Consider the following 19,168-nt stretch of genomic DNA (forward strand, 5'->3'; position numbering starts at 1 on the left):
TCTGTAGTGACGCCCTCAGCACAGAACTCAGTCCCTAGACCAACCTCGCAGGTAAATCCTTACTTTCTCTGTTTAGGAGGATGTCAAAGGGGATTTTCTTCTGGCAGGTGTGTTGGGACGTGGCATGACCGTTTCTCTTTTTCCTTTTAATCAGAAACTTTTGAGCTTACCGTAGTCCTGCCCATCTAATGCTATTGCTTTAGGTAGTTTGGTGACTATATGATGATGCACTTTCATCATGTTTTTGAAGTTTGGTTTATTTCAAGCTGCCTCTCTGGAGCCATAATAGCAGGGTGAAAATTGCAGCAGCTATAAATAAAAAGATGCATTGCTGACGGGGGCTGTCAGCCACGCAGGGGCCACATCCGTGTCACTAGTACACCCACCTGGTGCCCTCTAGATGTTTTGTACTACAATTCCCATCAGCTTCAAACAGCATGGATGTGTAATGCTGAGGGTGATGGGAATTGTAGTCTCAAAACATCTAGAGGGCACCAGGTAGGCGAAGGCAGCAATAGCATTAATACTTGATATTTTATTATGTTTTTATATGTGTTGGAAGCCTCCCAGAATGACTGGGGCAACCCAGCCAGATGGGCGGGTTATAAATATTAATAAAAATTATTATAGCAGCATATGGATGGGATTGGAGCTTGCTTATTCTTGGAGGACATCTTGCCTTCCTTCTCCACCACACATTGCATAGAACATAACAGGTAGACCTAGAGGCACAGACCGTGTGCATGTAACTACATGCGGCTCGTCCTGTTTCAGAAGATGCATTCCATGTTCCTGGGGGGAGAGAAAGATGTCCTGTCGGAGCCACACAGATCATAGACCCATTTGGGCTTTTCCTCCTGTAAAAGTTTTGGGGGAAGTGTTGTGCAAAATGCGGGGATCTTCTGAAAGTGTTCCACCCACCACCCCCGTATTTTGCTAGTCATTGTAACTGTCTTGTGAATCCTAGTCAGGCAGGGTGTCCAACAAGCACCTGAGCTGTTTATAGCCACTAAGGAGGGGTTGTTAGAGCAGAGAGTTATGCTAGACACTTAAAATAGTAGCATTTGCGTGCAATGAGTTACGCCCGTGTAGGCGACTGGTTGTCACGGCCTGTGTGCCTTGTGTTGACTGAGTCGGCTTTTCTTCCATCGGCTGATGATGGTTGTGTTTATGGGGATGTGAATGCGAACTTCACTTCTGAGGCTGCATGATGTAGGCTTGAAGCCCCTTTTTACAGGCTTTGGCAGCCGTTTTGCATTCATCAGTGAAGGTGGCAAAAGGGTGGGTCCCTCTCTCCCCATGTCATCCCTGCCTTCCAGTGTATACATATGTGTAGAGTCAAAGACCATCTTAGTTGGCTGCTGAGAAGCATTTACAAGCAGTGTTTTGTATAAATCTCCTCTAGAACATGGATGTGGGAGCCTGAGACCTTCAAGAAGCAGCTGGACCACAATTTGTACCATTCCTGATGTTTGGGAGGGTCATTGCTCAGTTGAGAGGGTCATAAAGTAACTGAGACCATACCCTCCAACATTTCTCTGATGAGAATCGGGACATCCTAAGGAAAAGCAGGACATTCTGGGATCAAATCAGAAACTGGGACGGCTTCTGTAAATCTGGAAATGTCCCTGGAAAATAGGGACACTAGGAGGGTCTGTGAGACCTGCCAGTCAGATAATGGTGGTGCAAGAGCAGAGCCAGTAACAAAATGGAGGCAGAGGTTGGTATAGCCAGCTGGCAATTGGAAACGTAATTTTCTACTGATCTTCTCCTCTGATAGATCCTGCCATTCCCACCCCAACAGTTGTGGGGCAGCATACAAATGCCACTTAACAAATAACAAGCAAAATAACAAATAACAAGCAATTTTTTTTTATTTTTGAGTAAGCAGATTTGACTGGTGTGAGCTTGGTGCAGCATCCATGTGCCTGGCCTAGGTCACTGTGACTCTGTTGCAATGTTTCTCAAACTTTGATCCCCAGCTGTTGTTGGACTACAGCTCCCACAATCCCTAAGCACTGGTCCTGCTAACTAGGAATTATGGAAGTTGTAGAAACACTGCTCGCATTCAAGCCGTCCAACTTTGTGGCCACTGCTGCCTCCTGCAGCAGTGAATTCCGAAGGTTAACTATGCATTGCAGGGAAAAGTACTTTGTTTCATCTTGTCACAAATCTTCCAATGTTCAGATTCATTGGATGCCCCCAAGTTCTAGTATTTTATGCCCTTACCTTACTCAGCTTTTCCCTAAACCAAAAACAAACAAACAGAAAAAAAACAACAACCACAAACCAAAACCCAAATGTTGTAAGCTTTCCTCGTAGGGGCGTATGTTTGGTTGCCCTTTCCCAAACCTTTCCCAGCTCACCTTTTTGAAGCAAGGTGACGAGAACTGTACACAGTATTCAAAGTGTGGCTGTGTTGTAGGTTAGTAGAACAACATTATAATATCAGCAGATTTATTTTCCTTTATGATCCCTGTCATTGCATTTTTCACAAGTTGCCACACACTGGGTCAACTAACCACCACAAACCAAGTGTCTCTTTGTTGGTCAGTTGCTGCCAGTTCAGACGCTGCATATATATGTGAAATTTAGATATTTTGCCCCGAAATACCTCCTGTCGCCTCCCACCTCACCTCAGCTGACCCCTTATAAATGCTGGGTGCATTACTGTTAGGGTCTCTTTATGGACCGAGTCTGGGTTGCAGCCATCTGTTGAAGGAGCAGGAGAAAAACTGGACCATTTAATCTTTCGTCAGCTCCTCTGCGAGCATTGAAAGGGTGTCTGAAGTGCCTCATTCATGTTGAGTCATCTGGAGTGCCATGCCCTGGTGTGAATTTGGCACATTGATGCTGCAGCCAAGAGTGTGCGCTCATTCAGAATCCAACTTGATTGTGTGTGTTTTTTTAATTACTGTTTTATGTGTTAACTTCCTGGAGCTCTCTGTTGTTGCAAGTTGGGAAAATATCGCCATGGCACAGACTACAGGGGAAACGGGATCCTGTGTTGTCCAGGGCAAATGGACAGTCTGTCCTTAGTAGGCCAGAGTCCCTCCCCTGTACTTCCGGATGTTCCGTTCTACCAGAGGGAGATAATTCACTGCACGTAACCGCTTGCTTTGTGGGGAACTGTGCATTACTCTTGTGGCAAGGTGCCATTATCATTTGCAAGGCATCATCAATGCTGCTGCCGAACTCTACACAGTGAATTAAACAAGCTGGTCCCTGCCCTAAGAAGACCGCAATTTAATTTCCAGGAGTGGAGCAGAAACAAGCAGGAAAGGTGAAGGCAGCGTTAGAAACTCGAATGTATAAGCTAATTGCCGAATGGCACTGTAAACCTGGGTTATGGAATGTCTAGGAGCTATTTTCCCCCGACGGAATTTTTTATTATTCATTTCATTTGTATAATGCTTTATATTTTAAAGGGGAATAAATCTCAAAGTGGTTTCAGCTCACTAAAGTATCAAATAAAACCAGAATAAAACAAATTGGAAGTTTTAGGGATAATATTTCAGATCCTTTTCTAAGGGACATTTTGCTTTCCCCATATTTATTCACCTACTTAATTGGATATCACTGCCCCGTGGCAGAAAAACTATAGGAAGCCAGTGTGATGTCTTCCTAGGACCTGTGAGAAATCAAATCCCCACTCAGGAAGCTCACTAGTTGACTTAGGGCCAGTCACAGCCTTCTAACCTGCCTCACAGGGTTGTTGTAGGGATTAACTGAGGAAGGAGGAGAACCATGTGGGATATAAAGGCAATGAATAAGCCCTTCTGCTTGCCTGCTTAAGAAAGCTGGAGGGGCCAGCCAGATGGATGATGTCATAGTCACCAATCTGGCATCCAGAGATCTCCATGTGGTTGCGACTGGACCGGTGCCAGTTGCAAAATGCGCCTGGCTAATGTCTAACACTGGGTTAAGGTTAACAGGAATAAATGCCAGCTGCTGTAGGTACGTCAAGGCAGGCTTCGTTTTGGTTGGAGACCTCACAGGAGGGGAAGGTTTTGGAAATGGGGGGGGGGGGGGAGAGACGGTACTACAACTGTGTGCAGCAATGTCCCCATTTTGGCCTAAAGTTGCATCCTTTTGTACATGTAGTTAGAAATAACAGTTGGTGCACTCTGGCTCCCTCACAGAAAAGTTCTTTTTATTTTTCTGCATGGGAGCTATTTATTTCCCACCCCTCTTCCCTGAGCCTTAACAGACCTTTGGTTCATAAGAAGTCTAAGTGACCGTCTTCCTACTGCACTGAACCATTAGTAAACCAAGCTCTGTGGTTTCCATTGTCGTCATTGTCATCTGTCTGTTTTGAAAGACAATGAAGTATGCCTTCGGGAGTGAAGTCAAGCCATTGCATTAGCCTCTCTAAAGTGACCTCACTGGGCTTCAGACTGTGGGCAGTGTGTATGGAGGTCCTGGGCTGCCCAGGCAACAAGACCCTCCCCTCTTTGGCCTCGCTGATGTGGTCCAAAGGAAGGCAGAGCAATATGTTTGGCACCAGCTTGGCTGCAGGAAGGAGGCATACAATGCACTACTCAACTGCCTTAGGGACTCCACTCTGGATTTGTGTAAGGTTTATTCCGTAGCTTTTTCTTCTCCTGAAGATACCCTGCAAGGCAGCAGAGGTTTAAGACCAGTTTTCCTTCTCCTAGAGGGGTTACCTTCTCAGGTGGATGAGTTCTTGTCTTCTTTATCTGGTAGTGGCTGCTCAGCCTTGCTTTCTGAGGTGCAAAGGGCAGACCTTGAGAGGCTTGTGCATGTAGAACTGAGGTGGTTAAGCCCTGGGCCTCCAGGTGTTGGAATCTCAACTCCCATTAGCCCCCATCACCATGGCCAGTAGTCAGGGATGTTGGGAGCTGGAGTCAAACAACACCTGGAGGACTGAAGCCCCCCCCCCCCCCCGGATTTGAAGCATTTTCTCTAGCTGTGGACTGTGGCACATTTTGAACAGCTTCAACACAGACGGAGCCTATGAGCTTGTGGTGCTGCTGCGAATATACTCATAGCCACAAAAGGGAAGTATATGGATGCAACCCAAGAGTATTACGTAGCTGCTGCATCTAAGGGGAGAGCTAGCCAATGAGTGTGCACCTTTCTCAGAGCATTGTGACATGACTCAGGTCACGTCAGAATGCATGGACTGTCCTATTGGGAAAGGGGTGTGGAGGGTGGGGGGGCGCTGTCCCATTGGGAAGAGGGCAGAGGGGGAGGGGCCCATGTCTTGTTCTCCCCCAGTGCTTCGTTTTGCTGCTCTGGGTTGCCTCTGCCTTGGCTGCAAGCTCAGGCCACTCTGGAAGAAGGGCTGGTGCCCAAGCCTTGCCCTTGCTCTCTCAGCTGCTGTGTCCAGAGCTGCCAAACAGAGCTTGCTTATGACCTCATCGGCTGCTGCTAAGGACCTGTCTTCCCTTTGCTCCCTCCAGCAGCCACCCACCCTGGGCGCTCAGGGCCAGGAGGAGGAGCCGGCTTCCTCCTGGCCTCAGCCCTGTGGTCGGGAGGTCGGAAGGGATATGCGCCAATCTTTGAACGGCATGGCAGCTGGCTTTAGCGAAGTTGCCCCCCTGACATGGGTGGTCTGAGGTCCTTGCCACGCACGAGTTTTTGCAGGGTGACTTTAGGCCTCCGCGTAGACCTCTGGAAGCTGGACTGACCCTTTTCTGGTTCTTTGCCTTTGAGGTTCCCTGCACCTGTGAGGTTTTGGATGGGCCAGGGATCTATAAGGTGTGAAGCTGGCTACAATCTCTGAGATTAGACAAATATGTGGAGATTTACATCCGAGTGTCATTTAACAATGCTTAATGGATGTTCAGCGGCAACGTATCTCTTGAGTACCAGGCGCTGGGGTCAAAGAAACTAAGAAATTAAAGCTAGGAGCTAAATGGCACCTCAAACCTAAGTTATGGGCACAACAACGGAATGTCTAGACGCACTTTTTTATAACAAGAATACAAGGCTGAAAATGAATGAACTGCAGCTAAAATATTATGTTCATTTTTCACATGGTCTAGTCCTTCCTCTGCCCACCCACCCCTAATATTCTAAAGAGGGTCTCCTCTCCAGTCTTCAGAGAGTAGCTGGAAGTGGGGAGGCAGAAAAAGGTCCTCCGTCCCTTCCACTCTGCAGTTTTAATCTGAAATCTTAGGCCCAGAGTTTAGAAACTGCTTGCGCTAATAAAATTCCTTGCCGCAAAATCTCCTAGAGTAATGGGACTTTTGAACACTGACAACAGGAGATAGTCATCAGCTGCTTAGGAGCTTCCACTGGCTAGTCTTGGAAGCAGAATTCGATGGAGCTCTGTCTGATCTTGCAAGGCAGGAGGCTGCTACCTTCATGTCCTGCATGTGAGCTGGCTGACCCTGTTGGAAATAGGAAATTGAACGAGGTAGACAAGGTTTTTTTGATCCAGCACAGGACAGTTCTTTTACATTGTTAACCTAGTTGTGTGCATTCCTTGGGTGTGCTGGGCCAGACCATGCACTCAACTCCAAAATGAATTGTAGGTGTTCTTCTGGGGTTATCTTGAGGGTGGGGAACTAGGCATGGTTCAGCAGTCACTAGCGCTTAAGGAAAGTGACAGTGGAATGCCCTCTCTCCAGCAGCAGAACATATACAATCTTTATACTTACAGTGCTAACAGCAAGTGCCTCTTTTCTTCCTGTCTGGCAGATCCGAATACGAGATCCAAATCAAGGCGGCAAGGATATCACAGAGGAAATAATGTCTGGCGCTAGAACTTCCTCTACCCCCACTCCTCCACAGGTAATGTTGATCTGCTTCTTTAGCTTTATTCCTCTTCATCTGCCCTTGTACCCTGGGAAGGCATGTAAGAAGCAACAAATCTGGGGCCAGTTCATGCAGCCAATTTCCTCTGCAGGTGAGCAGTTCTGGCCCCCTCCTCAGAGTGAAGTTTGTACAGGAAGAGGATGTGAACACGTCCGCACACAGCCTTTGCGATTCCTGTGATTGTGGTGGCTGGCGGTGGGGGGAATTGCTGCAGGCACAGAAAGCAGCTACCGGCCATTCCCAGTACATGCTGGTTCATGCCAGTATTTCCACACACAAACGAAATTTATATGCCGTTTGTTTGTAAGGAGAACTCCAAGCATACTACCAAACGATCTAAAGCTAATTTCGAATCTCATACATAACCAGTCTCTCTCATGAATGCAACCACAGTGCCTTGGAAATCTTTTCTGGAGGAGGGATGGGAATCATTTTGTCTCCTGGAATTGCAGAAATGAATTCCACAAGCTATATTTGTAGAGGTGTTGGGTCTTGCATTAGAGGTTCTCTCTGCGTTGACTGGGTTGCATTGCGTGAAGAAAACGTGACATATCTGAACTCAGTTTTTTAAGACTCCTTTCCTTAGCGGAAACCAAGGTCATGACACAGTGATAATGGCGCAAGCCATTTATTTATTTCCATTTCTTTATATATGTCAGTCTTTCATCTATTTGATGAAATGTTGAAATCTATGTATCAGTTCTGAGCTGATATTTGAGAAAGATATAATTGGGAAGGGGAAGGGGAAACTTTAATAATTCAACCCCTCGGTTTTGCGGGAAAGGCTTTGCAGCTAACACTTTACACTGGAACCGAAACTTAAGCTAAAATATAGTCAGTTGAAGCAAACTTGGGCAGGTAATCCTATAATAAAATTGTTCTACTTTTTGTTGTCCCTCCCCTCTCTTACAGGCTGGAAGTGGTCCAGAACCACAAGCCAACGGAGAGACATCACATGTAGCAGTTATTGTCCGGCCAGGTATGAAATCCAATTCAGGGTTTGGTTTGGCTAAATCAGACAAAGGGAATGCTGAGGTTTCTCTTTCTGTGTGTGTCTCTCTGTCCCACTAATGTGAGGTGGACAGAATGAGTGGTCATTGGGGGGGGGGGTTCAGTTTGCTTTCAGCCCAGATAAGACAACCTGAGGTCCAGCCTCATTTAACATGGCTCCCAGCACCACCTGAAGCTGCCTTTCTCCATCAGAATGCCTTCCTGTTTTGTTTCCTTCTGATTTTCCGCCTTTTAAATATGCTTTACTTTGTCTGTGTGTGACTTTATAATAAGGCGAAGGGGAACTATTTCATCTATTAGTTTTGCTTGTTCATTTTTTACTCTTTTCCTGATTTGGATGGCTTGGAGGGTAGGTAAAGTTTGTCTGAGAGCAAAATTGGTCACCTGCCATTTATGCCTTGCCTTATCTATAGCACACTAAAGTCAGAAAGCAAGTATTTTCACTTGCTTTTCCAGAACAGTAGCTGTATTGGTCTTAAAAAAAATAATCTTCCTGCATAATTGTTTTGAGAGTAACCCCATCAAACCCAGCAGGGTTTATGTCTGATCTGACCTGTATAGGATTAGGAATTCTCATCTGAGGTGGCTGTAATGAAATTTTGAAGCGGGGCAGATTTGTCAGCCGCATTGAGCTACGTTTATTATACAGCATAGCCTGATGCATGAAAATTGCTTCCTTAGCATATTTCCTACAGGTGGCTAAATTCAGCTTTTTCTTTGGGTATATAATTTTGATGCCATGCTGGACTGATGCCAAATGGCATTCAGTTTCCAGACCGGCATCTGAGAAAAGCGGAGCTTAAAATGTACATCTTTGAATCTTGGCAGACGGCCTCAGAAATGATAACTGTGCAGTTGGCCCGACAGCTGGTTCTTTGAGAACCTTCCTGGCTCTGCCAATTTTGTTCTGCTTCTGTGATGGAATTATTTAAGGTTTTGAAAAATCTAAGCATCATCCGTTTGGCCGGCCAGAGGGGCCTGCCTTAAACCGAGCAAATGCTCTCGCGTGGTCCCATTTGCACCATTAGCAAATTAAATCTTTTAACTCTGTGTGCAAGAGTCTGTGTTTTGCTGTTGCCCTCCTGGTCTTCTTGGGCAGCAGTTCCTAATAATCTCTGAACGTGGGCCGTGCTGGCTAGGACTGATGACAGCTTGAGTCCCCACAGCAACGCAAGGGTTACTTCTTCCCTGTTGTTTGCACACCCCTTTCTGCAATTACAGAAGTCGAAAGTGGATTCACAGCAGACATAGATATCTCCATAGGTACTGAGTTCATTGCAAAAATGAATAAATCAGTCACTGAGCAAGTTCAGTATTGAAGCCAGTACTGTACAGCCATACCTCGGCTCCTGGACACCTTGGGAGTCAAACTTTCTGGCTCCTGAATGTTCTTTTGGAGGCTGAATGTCTGATGGGGTTTCCATGGCTTCCGATTGGCTGTAGGAGCTTCCTGCAGCCAATCAGAAGCCGCGCTTTGGAAGTCGACTGTTTTGGAAGTCAAATGGACTTCTGGAACGGATTCTGTTAGACTTCTGAGGTACAACTGTACACTGTTCCTCAGAGTCCTTTACACTTTCGAGCCTGTCACTGAATTAGTTCATTCAGAATTTTGCCTTACTTAGCAGAAAACCCTTCTGGTTTGGAATTGTGCAGGCTGTTGCTTCGGATGAAGATACCCATAATTAGAGCTACAAATTAAAATTAATAACAACAGCAACAATAACAATAATATTCAGGGACTTAAGCTCACTGTCCACCTTTTAGCAGCACTGAAAGCTTTAATTGTCCTTCATCAGTAGGCCGAGTAATTAATCATTGTGGGTTGATTGATCTTTGAGGCTGGAATTTCACGATACAGTTCTTTGTGTGTTGGGGTGAAGCAGCAGCCAATGTGGTGGCCAACAGATGTTGTTGGACTACAATTCCCATCCCACCCAGCCAGGCATGGTCAGTGTTCAGGAATGATGGGATTCGCAGTCCAGCAGTTACACATTGACTAACCTGGGATAGAGGGTTATCGTACATCAGCACTGGGGAAGTTGTGGCCTTTCATTTGTTGCTAGACTCCCAGCCACCGCCATCCCTGGCCATGCTGACTGGGGCTGAGGAGCGTTGTAGTCCAAAAATAGCTATAGGGTTGGAGAGTTCCCATCCCTCACTTAGCACCTTCCATCAAGATCTCAAAAATTAGCTCACAGTTTTGCCAGGTAATGGCCTCAGATGCTAAGTATCCTCTGTTCTGGGCACTAGGAGGCAGGATCTTTCAACAGAAGGGTAGATGGGTTTGAGTATGAGCTTTGATTCTTAGACCAGGTACATCTTGCTGTTTTAGGAGGCCAGAGGTTGATTTTGCGTTTGTTTCTTTCTTGATTTCCATATTTCAAACCAGGTCATCAGTAGAACTCCACCCCCTGCCCCAAAATCCCTTTCTAAATATGCAGCTGTTGTGCAATCCAATTACCTTGCCATTTTCAGTGTGCTTCCTTCCAGTTGTAAATTGTGACTAAGCTAGGGTTTTTTTTTGTAGCTTCACATAAGACCTTTATTAATTATGCACATTTATTACCTATAAAACGTCCCAGGGCAGGTTGCATAACAAATGCAGTATATAGATCAGTGATTCTCAAACTTGGGTCCCCAGCTGTTGTTGGACTACAGTGGTACCTCGGGTTAAGAACTTAATTTGTTCTGGATGTCCATTCTTAACCTGAAACTGTTCTTAACCTGAGGTAACACTTTAGCTAATGGGGCCTCCCGTTGCTGCCATGCTGCCACCACACGATTTCTGTTCTCCTTCTGAAGCAAAGTTCTTAACCCAAGGTACTATTTCTGGGTTAGCGGAGCCTGAAGCGTCTGTAACCCGAGGTACCACTGTATAGTATTTGTAGTTGTGTTTGCAGAGCATAAGATCTCAGATGAACCCACCACAGGAAAGATGCATCCTGGTTGCTCAGGGGGGAAAGTAGGGGGAAACTACAGGGGGTTTTAGGACTAGAAAATAAATGAAAATCAGGGTAAGTGCACTAAAGCGAAGGGGAAAACAACCACTCTTTAGGGCATATGGGATTCTTGTCACCTGGTGTCCATATAACTCACTTAATGATAACAGCTGTGATTTTACTCATTGGCTAAAAACATTGACAGGTGGAAACAGCCAGGTTGGCTCATTTCTCACAGATCACCTAGAAAGGTACCTAGAGTTGACTTCATGGCTTTCTTACTTTCTAGGAGGGCTATAGAAGTACTTTTTTGAAAAATGAAGGCTTAGCATCCGGGGGCCCTGCCTGGGTGGACCAGTGAAGGCCTTCATGGGTGCCAAGTTTGAGACCCCCGGCCTGAATAGATTCGTATATAGGGCCCTGGTTCAACCACAGTCCTATGGTGTGTGGAACACTTTAAAAAAAAAATCTTCCTTTCTTCAGAATTGGTTATTTGCCTCTTTGTTTAAAGAGCAACTTTACAGGTCCAGAAAAGTTGCTGTGAGCAGATAAAAGTTCCCCCTGGGAAGTTTTTTCTCCTTATGTGTAACCAGCCACGTGGTTATTTACAGGCCCGTCTTGTGGTTTCTGTTGCCCTCCCATCTTCTGCAACCAGGTGTTAGAAACATTCCTTTCCCCATTCACCTAAGCGCTAAATGCTGCCTTCTCTTCCTCTTGTTTCTGCATGCAGACGATCGTCCCAAGGCTGGCCCAGTAGTAACTAAACCTGTTTCCTCGGAGGCGAGCAAATCGGCTTCCCCGTCTCCCCCTCCGCCGCTCATAGCAGAGGCCGAGTCCGTGCTGCCAGTCGTGCCGCTGGTGCGCCCAGGGAGCCCCATTGCAGTGGACACTACAGAGGAGCCGCCTGAGGTCCCCGCCGATATATTTGAACCCGTTAGCGCCACCACTACAGTGCCAGGGGGCCCCGTGCTCCCCCAGGAAGCCCCCGTCTTGGACACAGAGTCACAGAAGGAGGCTGCTGCTAGCCCAATTTTGGAGCCTCCCCCCCAGCCGGTTCCTGCAGAAATGCCGGTGGCCGAAGAGACGGTGCCAGCGGCGACAGTGACTGTCCAGCAGGAGACCCCTCAGCCAGAGGAACCGCTTCCTGCGGCTCCGCCAGGGGCTCCCCCGACCCCACCACCTTCCCTAGAGGAGGTATCTGAGGGGGCTGTGGAGTCTAACGGGGTGCTGGAGGAGGAGACGCCGGAGCCCGTGCCCGAGGCTGCCACGTGCCAGCCAGATTCCGCCGTGGAGTCCCCCATCGCTCAGCCGGAGGAGCTGGCAGCGATGTCCCATGGTCTGGATACCCCAGGGAAGCTGGCAGCCGAAGAATCCGAGGATCAGCCCGAGTCGGACATGAGCCCCATCTCCGAGCCCGAGGAGGTGAAAGCCGAGGAGCCCCTGGCCCCACTGGCCACACCTCCTGCCGAAGAGGAGGAGGAGGAGGAGGAGCCGGAGGAGGAGGAGGAGGAAGAGGAGGAGGAATGTGAGGAGCTGGCCGAGACCGCAGAGCAGAGCGCCCAGCCAGCAGCTGCACCCTTGGAGGCCGCAGAGGTGGCCACACAAGGTGAGTGCGGCATTTCAGAGGGAGCCCAGTGGGAAAATGCAAGCAAATCTCCATCTGTGAGATGGGGAGGTCAGTGGTGTGCAGCAAGCCTTGACTGCTTGTTTGTAGCTCTTCAGTGCAGCTTTCTTCCTTTAGGAATCAGCTTTGGTTTTTCCCAGAGAGAGAGGGCCATGTTTAGTAGCCAGCTCTCTGTAGCTCTTTCTCTCCAGAAATTCCTTTTGAGTCAGTCAGTCTGTGGCCCTAGATAGTAAAAAAAAATGTCTGGTTGGTGGATTATGGATTTTTGTCGGCATTTAGATGACAGTGAAATGGTAAGAGAAAACCCTAGGCTCCCAATAACTTGGTGTGAGCTTGCTCTGTGTTCCCTGTTGAACTGTGTGTCCTTTGGGAAAAGACCCACGTTCCTTTCAGGAGCCTTCAACAGGCACCAGCAGTCAGTTCCAGAATGCCATTCTCTGGTTAGGTTCATTGCATTGGTGGGAAAACAGCAAATGCTTCTGGGTTGTAGTTTCAGTACATTTAAAGGAGCTGGAGTCTCCTGAAGCATTTTCTCCTCTGCTTCTTTGGAGCCTTCTGCCTTTGATGATGCCTTGGTTTGTCCCAGCCGTATTATTCTAGGATTCTTTCCTACCAACAGCATAGTATGTCTGCATGTGGCAAAGAAGCCAGGACATTTACCTGGCAGGTAACAGCAAACGTATTTTGTCACAAGCGTTAACATCCTGCAGCAAATCACTTAATTTGATTCGTAAGATTAATTGGAACTTGTTCTGTGTTAACCTCCTCCCGCCGCCACCTTGGAGCAGGGGTGACTGTCACTTTGTGGCAGGGGCTGCTCTCCTCTGAGTCCCTGGCTAGTGTGGCTCATCCTCCCCAACCCTCTTTGCAACTCTCTAGTGGCCGTATCGGTGCCAAAGAAGAAGCGGAAGATGAAGGACCTAAACAAGAAGGAAGCTGTTGGAGACCTGCTGGATGCATTCAAGGTGGGTGGCCCCCACGGTCTAGTCAGGAGCTGAGAAACATAGCCTGAGCCATTACCCAGAGTCACCTAGCTGGGTACCACTTCTTCCCATCACTGACTATATCCCGCAGGTTAAAATAGTTTGACGATTCTTCCCCTTGCAATCCCATGGAATCCTGGGGAACTGTTAACTCTGCAAGTAGCAGCATCAATCTTGCACAGATAATACTTAAATAAGTGTTTTGTGAACTATGGCTTGGGGCAGGTGGCATTGTGGAATCACAGAATTGTAGTGTTGGAAGGGACCCCTGACGATTGTTAGTCCAGTCCCCTGCAATGCAGGAATCTTGCCCACAGCTCAAACCTGCTTAGCACTCTGTCCCACTGTACCAAGTAATAAGGAGTGAAGGGTGGATTCTGCAACGTGACCATGAATAGCGCAGATTGGCATAGCCTTAAGATTTCAGCACCTTGAAAACCGCTTGTTCAAAAGGCTGCTAAGGAGGGCTTGAGACCCTGCTGGTCAGTACCCAGTGGGATCTCCAAATCCTAGCAGTGGGTGCAGAGCAGAGTGATCAGGGAGAAGAGGTTTAAGTTGAACTGATTTATTCCCCCCTACCCCTTCCCCCCAAAAAGAAGAGAAAAGAAAGCACAGCAGTATTAAACCCATTGTGCAAATCCCAAAAAAGTCAATACAAAATGACACCATTTGAAAACAACTAAAAAGTGGTTTCTCCCAAAGGAAATCCATCAACATTCCACATGGAATAGGCTGTGCTCACCTTTGTTGATCACTTCGACATGCATGTTGGCTGTAAACTAATACAGTAATTTGAAGAAATCTATACAAGACTGGAAATGTGTTTCCACTTCCCCCATTGTAATTTATATATCCCTTTTGGGTTGTTACTTAAATCTCTCTTTGTTCTCCTTTTCTTGCTTAATCACCGTAATTGTAATTTTGTCACAACAACTACCTCCTTAGCTGTGATAAACTATTATGGCACCACAAATAAGCCATTGACAGTAAAATGATTCCTTCACTGGGGCTCAAAAGAGTTTGCTCAGATTGAAATAGAACAGAACAATAATTGATTGTCAACTAGCCCGTCCAGCATGAAAATGCAGTGTAACACCTCAGCTACCTTTTACAGACTAGACAGGTGGTAGTTAACTGTGCCCTCCCCAAAGCAATTTTTTCTGGTTTTCCCCTTCCCCAAAGAACCTCCCAGGTGGTATCCTTTGTAAATGTTTTCTGCTCAGAGCTGCAGCTTTTGCTTTTTTCTTGAGATCTTCTCTGCTTGCCCTCTTAGCCCAGTGAGGGTGGCTCAGAGATAGAGAACAAGCCCCCTGTGCCAGCCCCAGAGCCCGAGGAGCCTGCCCCCGTTCGCTCCCAGGAGGAGCCCGAGGAGACTTGGGAAGAGAAAGAGGATAAGCTAGACCCTGAGAAGGTCAAGCAGGCTGACCAGAAGTACAGCTACACAGCAGGTGAGGCTCGTGCCAAATGACTTTTTCTGTTCTCCCACCCCCACCCCTGGCTGCTACCTATTGGAGCCTTCTGTGATGATCTCGTTTTTGAGCCATCGTGTCTGGGCCACTGACACACTGTGATGGAGCTGAGCATCTGAGCAGGCTTGTGACCCCGTGAACTGCTGGCTTGTCTTGGGCTGTTGGGGAAAGGCTTTGCAGGAATTCCCCTCCACCGGGTGTCCAGTCACTTCAGTATTAAGCAATAGATGCTCTCAGCAAGGGCCGGATCACTCGTTCCCCTTTCGTTCTAAGTCACTGTGTTTACAGAAGCCTCTCTTTGACTGTAATGGTTCCAGCAGCAGGCACAGGCATTTGTGGCTATGCAGCCCCCTGCTAACTCACAGCAAGCCGCTCTCCTGCAGAGCAGCCCCCAGCTTTTCCTTGCTGAAGAGATCATGCAAATAACTGGGTGGTTTCTTCCTTTTGCTTTGTATTAGAATGGGACGAACGGAGATGCAGATCACCAGCACACAGAAATAGCTGCAGCTCTTACACTGACTTGCTTGTTTTCTCTGGCAAGGAAGAACTGGGTCTGCTTGGAAACTGAAGTGCAGTGCCTTTGAACTAGATCTTTGCTAATTATGTAGGGTGAGGTGTGAGCCAGAAGACCTTGGAAGACATGTGCTGACTCTTGGAACCAGAAGCAAGCATGGGCACAGAGAGCACCCCTTCTCCCCCCTCCACCTTTTCCATGCAAATGTTGCAGTATCTTTTAAGAGCTTAATCTTAAAACAACAGCAGTTCTGCAAAGTTACTGAATGGGAGGAAAATGTCATTGCTCCATTAACAACAGTAACATCTCATAATGTAAAAGAGCAACTGTGACACTGCAACAAAGGAGATGCAAGGCAGTCCCAAGTTAGAGATTTGGCAGTCAGCATTTAGATAACCGGGGGGGGGGGGGGGTTAGAAGATTGGGAACTCTGGGTAAGGAGACAGTGAAAGATGCAAGAAAATTTGAGTAGGAGCATTTGCCAGGCACCATGGTGGGAGGCACAATTTTGCATGCCATAGCAAGTGTCTGGGCTTCTGAAGCCCTCCAGAGTGCAGCTCAGTTCTGGGGTATGACACCCCCCCCAGTTGAAGAGGAGGGCTGAGAATTACTCCTTCCGAGCTCCAAGCTTACAGCAGGGGAAGTGGAGCAAGGAATTGTCCCTAGCCTCACTGTAAAGTGCATTGTGACGTAGGAGCAAGACCCAAGTCCTTGTGGAAGGGGTGATCTTGGCAACAACGCATTTTTGGTTGGCCAAGATTTATGAGCCCCACTCGATTCTTACGGATGCAGCATCACCCTTTGAAAATGCAGGTGCTTCTTGCCCTACTGTTGCTGGGAACTCACCTGTTGTGAGTGTGATTTCAATTTGGTGCTTTCCACCTTCCTTCCCTTAACAGAGCAGTGGAAGCCATTGAACCCAGAAGAGAAGAAGAGATACGACCGGGAGTTCCTGTTGGGTTTCCAGTTCATCTTTGCCAGCATGCAGAAGCCCGAGGGTTTGCCCCATATCAGCGATGTGGTCTTGGAAAAGGTCAGTCCTCCATTTCCAGCTGGGGTCACCAGATGTCCCGCAGATGATTCCTTTTGCTTTTCTTTGCATGGTGTGCCCAGAGAAGAAGAAGAAGAGTTTGGATTTGATATCCCGCCTTTCAATCCCTTTAAGGAGTCTCAAAGCGACTAACATTCTCCTTTCCCTTCCTCCCCCACAACAAACACTCTGTGAGGTGAGTGGGGCTGAGAGACTTCAAAGAAGTGTGACTGGCCCAAGGTCACCCAGCAGCTGCATGTGGAGGAGCGGGGAAGCAAACCCGGTTCCCCAGGTTACGAGACTACCGCTCTTAACCACTGCACCACACTGGCCCTCTCTGGACAACTGCACAACATGACCAGTCCAACGAAGTTGATGTCAAAGTTGATGCGGGTGGTGCTGTGGTCTAAACCACTGAGCCTCTTGGGCTTGCCAATCAGAAGGTTGGCAGTTCGAATCTGTACCACGGGGTGAGCTCCTGTTGCTCTGTCTCAGCTCCTGCCAGCCCATACACCTTTAGGCACCAGGCAAAAGTGTTCCTTTTTAATCAGGCCTTTGCTTAACCGATCAACATCTTACATCCTTTAAAAGGTGGCTCTTTGGGGGGGGGGCGTATTGGATTATTTTTATTTTATATTTTATATATTGTGATTTTTATATTATATATTTCTGGGTATAGGGCAGTATAGAAATTCAATAAATGAATGAATGAATGAATCTCATTGGCATCAGCTCATGTTAGGCCAAGACCTGTGGTGATTTCTGAAAAGTAGAGTTTTAGGCATGTTCGGAGGCAAAATTTTGAAGATTTTAAGCTGCACAACCTTAAGACTTTCAGAACCTGTCTTACCTTTTGTGTGTTTTTCTCCCTGCCCCTTGACTTAACAGGCAAATAAGATGCCCTTGCGACCTCTGGACCCCGTGCGCCTGAGCACCATGAATTGTGGACCAGATTTCACACCCTCCTTTGCCAACCTGGGCCGCCCAACGCCACCTAACCGTGGACCGGTATGTACCATCACACGGTGTCTTGTCTTCTGGCATGTATCCCCTGCCAGCTTTGTCTGCATGATGAACTCCAAGTTAGTGCCATCGTGTCTGGGCCACTGATGCTCTGTGATGGAACTGAGTATCTGAGCAGGCAGGCACATCTGCTGGCTCCCCCATCTGTTGGAGCCCAGCATACTGGGAGGCAGGCTAGCATCATGCTGGCAGTGCAACCTCTACGCCAGTGCTTCTTTGTGCTGGGGGGGGGGCAGGTTGGGTGGCATCTGAAAAGTGCTGGCATCACTTCTCCCCCTTTGCTTCCACAGCCTGCAGGGCCAGGGCAGCGCCGATCCCAGCAAAGCCTGAGGAAGGAGCCTCGGAAGATTATCGCTGTAGCGTCCCTGAACGAAGATGTCAAGCTCAACAAGGCTGAGAAGGCCTGGAAGCCCAGCAGCAAGCGGGCAAGTGAGCCAGAGGATCCTGAAAATTTAAAAACCCAGGTAAGGACTTGCATGACCTCATCTGTACCCTCACACTTTCCTGATTGGTGAGTCTCTTATAGATGCTGCTTATAGATTCACATGCTCTCTCACTTCTCATATGTAAAGTTCCCCTTTTTCCTTCCGTGGTTTGCTCAAACCCTAGCTTAGTGTGGCCACCCACCAGCTGATCAGAGCTGAAGTCAATTACTTGAAGCCCTGATTTGCATGCACCAATTTTTAACCAACGTTTTAAACCTCAGCTTTAAACAATTGTAGTTAGCTATAACTATAGTTGGTCCCAGTGCTGATGTACAGTGGAACCTTGGTTGTCGAACATAATCCATTCCGGAAGACCGTTGGACTTCCGAAACGTTTGGCAGCTGAGGCTCAAAGGGCTATTTCGCCGTTTGGGTCCTGAAATGTTCGGTTTCCAAGACACTCGAAAACCGAGGTTCCACTGTACCACTAAATGAGGGTAACAGCAGGCTGTATAAAGGGCTCGTGTCTCTGTAATTTATGTGGCTGAGACTGTGAATTTTACATCTGAAATAGACCACCAGGGTACAAAGAGGTGGGGAAATAACCTCTTGCTTTTTCCCCAAGTGCTTTACATTTTGCATTTTATTTCTGAAGGGTACCCCCCCACAAAAGTGGTGAAAAACAGCTGGGTGGTGGTGGATGTCATTCAGTAACTTGCATTTTAGCTCACCAACAACTTCATCTGGATACTGGTATTTTGGAAGACATTCCTGCTCCAGTCTCTGTGCTTGCCTCAGAGGAAAATGCGAGTGCCTGCTTTTGCTCCCTGGAGGGAAGAAAGCCATGCCCTCCGTGGTTTTCTTCCAGGCTCCTTTCCCTGAATCTCTGGGACAGGGTTCATTCCTGCTGGAGTTCCAGTCTCCTTTACTTCCTTTGGGGTGTGAACTCTTCCTTTGAGGTGGCAGAGATTTCAAAAGCTCCCCCCCCCCCCAAAAAAAAAACCCTGAAAAGAAATTGGGAGGCATTTCCAATGCATTTTATTTTTCTGTGGAAAATAGTCCATTTCTTAAGTTCATTAAGGAACAATGAATAGATGGCAATTTCAAATACAGTCTTTAGTCAAGTGTGGCAGTTTGAAAGGGTTTATCTTTGCTTACTAAATACAAGTAAAACAAACATGTAAATTGGCACACTCTATAGAGAAGTGGTTGTGAACGCCCCTAGGGAGCAGTGGGATTACACAGGGGGTAGCAGTAATAGAAATCGGGGATGCTGGAGGCGTAAATGACTCTCGGACTCCGAAAAGCTGGTATCAACAGGAACAAGTTAAACAGTCTTGTTGCAAATAGTTCCAATTGGATTTT

The 19,168-nt window shown here is 47.4% G+C and overlaps 1 protein-coding gene across 21 annotated transcripts in view; it reads left to right on the forward strand.

Annotated features, from left to right (window-relative positions):
* EIF4G1 (eukaryotic translation initiation factor 4 gamma 1) overlaps window positions 1–19,168 on the forward strand; it is an 81,623-nt gene that overhangs the window by 45,302 nt on the left and 17,153 nt on the right. For 20 of the 21 annotated variants that reach the window (XM_081007717.1, XM_081007721.1, XM_081007722.1 and 17 more), the window contains 8 exons: window positions 6,670–6,762; window positions 7,699–7,765; window positions 11,467–12,342; window positions 13,240–13,325; window positions 14,617–14,791; window positions 16,226–16,359; window positions 17,245–17,364; window positions 17,670–17,843. In XM_081007717.1, coding sequence (XP_080863843.1) covers window positions 6,670–6,762; window positions 7,699–7,765; window positions 11,467–12,342; window positions 13,240–13,325; window positions 14,617–14,791; window positions 16,226–16,359; window positions 17,245–17,364; window positions 17,670–17,843 — 1,725 coding nt within the window. Of the gene's footprint in view, window positions 1–5,417; window positions 5,725–6,669; window positions 6,763–7,698; window positions 7,766–11,466; window positions 12,343–13,239; window positions 13,326–14,616; window positions 14,792–16,225; window positions 16,360–17,244; window positions 17,365–17,669; window positions 17,844–19,168 lie in introns of those variants that run through there. The other variant, XM_081007730.1, reaches the window with a different exon arrangement.

The sequence above is a fragment of the Podarcis pityusensis genome (assembly GCF_964106645.2).
Source record: "Podarcis pityusensis genome assembly, chromosome: 5".
NCBI classification, from domain to species: domain Eukaryota; kingdom Metazoa; phylum Chordata; class Lepidosauria; order Squamata; family Lacertidae; genus Podarcis; species Podarcis pityusensis.